The sequence below is a fragment of the Acipenser ruthenus genome, chromosome 46 (genome assembly GCF_902713425.1).
Source record: "Acipenser ruthenus chromosome 46, fAciRut3.2 maternal haplotype, whole genome shotgun sequence".
NCBI classification, from domain to species: Eukaryota; Metazoa; Chordata; class Actinopteri; order Acipenseriformes; family Acipenseridae; genus Acipenser; species Acipenser ruthenus.
The window spans coordinates 7,777,303-7,782,879 of record NC_081234.1 but is presented as its reverse complement, the minus strand read 5'-3'; the positions used below and the strand labels follow the sequence as shown (position 1 = coordinate 7,782,879).

The window sequence follows — 5,577 nt, the reverse complement described above, 5'->3', positions numbered from 1 at the left end:
AGACAGACCATTATAACCCTTAAAAGTGTAGGTCTTTCCTTTAGAGAAATTGCAAAGAAAGCCAAGGTGTCAGTGAGTACAGTTTCCTACACCATCAAAAGGCACTTGGAAACTGGAGGAAACTGTGACAGGAAGAGGTCTGGCAGACCCAAAGCCACAACAGAATCAGAAGACAAGTTTCTGAGAGTCAACAGCTTGCGTGATAGGCGGCTCACAGGACAACAGCTTCAAGCACAGCTTAACACTGGTCGAAGTAAGCAAGTCTCAGTTTCAACTGTGAAGAGAAGACTTCGAGCTGCAGGTTTGACAGGTGGAGTGGCAGTAAGAAAGCCATTGCTAAGATGGCAAAATAAGAAAAAGAGGCTTGCCTGGGCCATGAAGCACCGCCAGTGGACTACTGAAGAGTGGAAGAAGGTCTTATGGACCGATGAATCAAAATTTGAAATCTTTGGTTCATCACGCAGGGTTTTTGTACGCTGTCGAGTAGGCGAAAGGATGGTTCCTCGGTGTGTGACACCAACTGTCAAACATGGAGGAGGAGGCGTGATGGTCTGGGGCTCTTTTGCTGGACGCCAGAGTCGGCGACTTGCACAGAGTGAGTGGCACCCTGAACCAAAACTGCTACCACAGCATTTTGCAGCGCCATGCAATACCCTCTGGTATATGCCTAGTTGGTCAGGGGTTCATCCTACAGCAAGATAATGACCCAAAACATACCTCCAGGCTATGTCAGAACTACCTTAGAAGAAAAGAACAAGACGGTAGGCTTCAAATCATGGAATGGCCAGCACAGTCTCCAGACTTAAACCCCATCGAGCTGGTTTGGGATGAACTGGACAAAAGGGTGAAAGCAAAGCAACCTACAAGTGCAACACATTTGTGGGAACTTCTGCAACAGTGTTGGGAAGAACTTTCCGAACAATATTTGATTTCCATTGTAGAAATAATGCCATGAGTGTGTTCGGCTGTTATATCTGCAAAAGGTGGCTACTTTGATGAGTCAAAAATTTAGATTAAATTTTGTTAAACAAAACGATTCCATGATTTCTTTTTTATCTCCAATTGTTTATTTGTTCTATGCTTTAATTTCAGAGTACATTGAGACATTAAACTGCGTAAATTTCAATAAAAACTGGAAAAATGGAGGTGTTCTAAAACTTTTGACCGGTAGTGTATATATATATATATATATATATATATATATATATATATATATATATATATATTCCATCAAAAGATGTTAAGAAAAAGGGAAACGGTGATAATACTGACATTATTATTATTATGACAAGTAAGCTATTTTAAAAACAACTAACACATATAGCCTCACCATTGGCATGATCATTGAAATGTAATTCCATAAAAATATTTATTACAATGGTAGGACATACAAATATGATGTTCTATAGAACTGCCAAGCACTGTCCTGATTATATTAATGTTAAAAACGCATACAGACGTGTGTAGGGTATACCCTTATTAAGAACCAATCTACACAAGCCCATTCTGCAGGGCTGGGTGGAGACCGAGCCCGCCCCACACCGCACCTGAGCATACGCTCGGCAGCTGTTACTGAGCTTCTGGAGAGAAGCGCTGCTAGATGACATCATGCCAGTGCAAGGGAAGAGACCGCTTGGTCAGCTGCTGCTTCCACCATGAAGAATATGTTCATGTCACACATGCAGAACTTTGGATGTGCTAACACAGTGGCACTCAACTCTGGTCCTTGAGATCTAGTCCAGTCCAGGTTTTTACTCCAAGCAGGTTCTAATGTAGTTAATTGAAGCTGTTAAGAGGCACTAATTTAGGACCTGCTTGGAATAAAGACCAGGACTGGGATGGATCTCAAGGGCTAGGGTTGAGTACCACTGTGTTAATGTGCACTCGCTTATGTTACTCTTTCCTTTTTATTTTGAGAGCCCCCATTATTTAGCTGCTTATTTGTACAATTTATTTTTTTTAAATTTTTTTTTATTTTTTTCTCCCTCCCTCGAAGCACTTTTTTTCTGCTTTGGCATGCTGTCTTTCGTATTGAGCTAGCTTCATTGTAGATGATTGCTTATTACAGTACAGTACGAACTAGACCTGGAGAGCTACTGGGGCTGCTGGTTTTCTTTTCGTTACAGCTACTTAATTGAACCAATTATTGGCTTAATTAGTCAAGCTTAACAGGTGTTCCAGATCATTAGCCACTGATGATGTGAAGACACCTATAAAACCTGCTGGATAGGGGCTCTCCAGGACCAGGGTTGGAGACCCCTGAACTAGATTAGGAGGCAGTGTGGTCCAGTGGTTAAAGAAAAGGGCTTGTAACCAGGAGGTCCCCGGTTCAAATCCCACCTCCGCCACTGACTCATTGTGTGACCCTGAGCAAGTCACTTAACCTCCTTGTGCTCCGTCTTCCGGGTGAGACGTAGTTGTAAGTGACTCTGCAGCTGATGCATAGTTCACACACCCTAGTCTCTGTAAGTCGCCTTGGATAAAGGCGTCTGCTAAATAAACAAATAATAATAATAATAGATCGTTCCACTGCTGCCGCCTAGAGGTGTTGGTACGCATTACAAGACCATACACCAGGAAACAACCCAGGAGTTCCAAAAGCGAGAATGCTTAATCGTATGTCAGTTCAGTTAAAGAGACGCATGGTCATTTTATCATCGTCATCGAAAGGGCCTTAACTGGGAAGTCTAGAAACGAGCGTGTTTTAGTTCCATTCTGATCGAGGAGTGTCGTCAAGGAGTGGCTGCAGTTGTGTTGTGGTGTTTGTCGACTTTATTTCTTTGAATTTGTCTTCTGGGCAGACCTCACAAAGCACACACCATGAATCATTAGGAGCATATTCACCAGGAACAAATGCCTTTGATAAATCAATTAGAATTAAAAGGTTTATTTATTTATTTTAAAAAAATATAAAAATGACAGTAGACACATATCACTCACACACACTTAAAAAAAATATATATTACAAAGAGTTTGTACAAAACACGTGCAATTCCTAATTTTAAGATTAGAAGACACAGCATGTGATAGACGACTTTCGCTATATTTTGTACACGAAAATGGCCCGGATTTAGCCATGAACAAATGTGTTACAAGCAGGATGAACAAATAATACTTTGGTCCAACACTAGTATTCAATAGCGGCCGATTTAGTGAAAAAAAAACAAAAAAAACACGTGTGTGTACAGCTAATCCATAGCAGATAATACAGCTTGCAAAAGTTGAAAAGATCAAAATAAAAATAAACATTAAATATTGGTTTTTAAAACAAACCCCCAGCTTGATAAATATTTCTAATATAGAAAAGTCAATGTCAAATATTTGTCTTCTTCCAAATCTGTATAACAGCCTTTGGTCAATTATTGCTTAAATAAATACATTTAACTCATTGTGTAGCAGTTACATGTACGGTTGTGTAGAACATAAATAGCATTACATATTAGAAATGATGTTGTTAAAACGACTGCTTCCTTAAAATGCAAAAGTTAAAGAACGTATTACCCAAAACTTAATGCAAGTGCAAACAATGGGTTGCAGGCTCATACCAGATAAATTTAAAACAGTCTTTTGAAAAACTAAAACCTTATTCTATAGGGGAATGCATGCATGTGGATCTGTTAAACCGACAATATAATTGACAATACATTTAAAGAGCAACAACGCCTGTTTGAATTGGTATACATTACTACTTGTATTCATTCATTAAATAAATGTTCGACTGGACAGCGATTTCACCACGCGGCACGGCTCCAGGCATTCATTCCGTAGAGGTATGGATGATAATGGTAGGCCTTGTACATGGATTTCAGCAGGGACGCTCTGATCAGATCTTCTGTGGGCAGGAACGGTGATTGCTTTTGGAGGGGGTCCATACCGTACTCGGCAGTCAGCAGCTTCCGCTTGGTTTTGTACCTTCTGTTCTGGAACCAGATCTTGACCTGGGTCTCGGTTAGTTTGAGGCTGTGTGCTAAGTGGGCTCGTTCCGGGGCCGACAGGTACTTCTGGTGGCTGAACTTCTTCTCAAGCTCTAGCACCTGCAGGTGAGTGAAGGCGGCCCTCGAGCGCTTCTGTTTGGCGGACACTCCTTGGCTTGCGTGGTCTGATGTAGTGGGACAGGACGATCTGCTCCATTCTGTGAGAAGAAACCAACGCCATGTATCAGAGAGTCTAATAATAATAATAATAATAATAATAATAATAATATGTACACTAATCATTATTACATAGTTAAATGCGTTTAAAATCATAGAACACAAAATTAATGAAGCTAACCTATAAAATAAAAGGTATTGATTATTGTGTATCATTTCAAAGTCCTTTGCTTACTGTAAGGTAAACTAGCTTAAATATCTTAAATTAGAAAGCTATGTAATACACCGTTTATTATTTCAACGGGGATTAGTATCCAAATTAACAAAAATAACCTCCAATTTAGAACCTGGTAGAGGATAAAGTATAACAAACTGCAGACTTTCTTGTTTAACATATTAAAGACCCCAAATCATGTTATTTATTTATTTATGTATTTATTTATTTATTTAAAATAAGTGCATGCTGTTTCTGTATTTAGTCATGAACACGACCCAAGCCTAAAACACAGATTCATTCAGAACAGTTAAGTGTATCTTACCTTTCTCTCCGTGAGTGGGTGACACGCCAGCTGTTGTTAGTCCCACTTCTTGCGAGTCGGTTTTTATAACATTGCTAAAATCCTGAACAATTTCTGCCACTTCTTTTTTCTCGTTTTCCCCACTCAGCTCAAACTCCCCAAAAGGTAACTTTGCGACTACAGCGGCAGAGCGCTCTTCTCTAGTAGAGAATTCTTCCACCCGGTTGCTGCAGGTTTTGGGGAAAAATGTATCGTCTTCCCTGTTTGCCAAAATGTCTTGGATGAGAAAAGACGTCAAAGGTCTGACAAAAGCTGACATATTTTCTGACAAACGTTTCCTCGATTTAGTCTTCTCCACACAGAAACCAATGTCTCCCGGATAAAAAAGCACGCTTCTATTTATTTCCCCCAAAGACTTTGAGTGTCTAAACTTTTTCTTTTTAATTCTAGCTTCACCTTACTTTATACACTGCTTACAGACCAGCTTCTTCCTTCCTATTGGACGCGGAGCTACACCGCTTCTGATTGGCTGTCTTTGGCCCTCTACAGCACTCAATGTAGTTAAACGTCCCGCACAGAACTGGAAGACAGAAACAGAGTAAACAAGCATTTAAATAGTTTATATACTGGAATTGTTTATTTCGCCTAGTTTATAGTAGTGACGGTATTTAATTAATTAAAAGATAAAAAGATTAAACTGTAGTCATTCAATTTAGTTGCAAATATATAGCAAATGCAAATCTAATTACTTATAATAAATGTGATTTATTTTCGTACAGTTGCAATGTGTGCAAAAAGGTGCACCTTTTCTGTATCTGTCTATATAGTTTGTATTATGATGTTCTGTAATGTGCTATTTTATTACGCGATAACCTGTAATGTGCTGTTTTATAATGCGATACTTTGCACTGTGATAACTTGTAACAATTGTAAGTCGCTCTGGATAAGGGCGTCTGCTAAGAAATAAA

General features: G+C 39.4%; 1 protein-coding gene across 1 annotated transcript; it reads right to left on the bottom strand.

Moving 5' to 3' along the window:
• Nucleotides 1-2,890: 2,890 nt before the first annotated feature.
• On the bottom strand, nt 2,891-5,086 carry LOC117971681 (homeobox protein Nkx-3.1-like). The gene is made up of 2 exons (XM_034919874.2): nt 4,631-5,086; nt 2,891-4,132 (listed from the first exon to the last, which is right to left on the bottom strand). The coding sequence occupies exons 1-2, from the start codon at nt 4,926-4,928 to the stop codon at nt 3,732-3,734; spliced, it is 699 nt and encodes a 232-aa protein (XP_034775765.2). The 5' UTR covers nt 4,929-5,086; the 3' UTR covers nt 2,891-3,731.
• Between the last annotated feature and the right edge of the window lie 491 nt (nt 5,087-5,577).

What these genes read in the sequence shown, in the direction of transcription:
- LOC117971681 (XM_034919874.2), bottom strand. Translation starts at nt 4,928, where the DNA reads ATGTCAGCTTTTGTCAGACCTTTGACGTCTTTTCTCATCCAAGACATT. An exon ending in ACCCACTCACGGAGAGAAAG is followed by an intron (nt 4,133 to 4,630) that starts GTAAGATACACT and finishes TTCTTCTCACAG; the next exon opens with AATGGAGCAGATCGTCCTGT.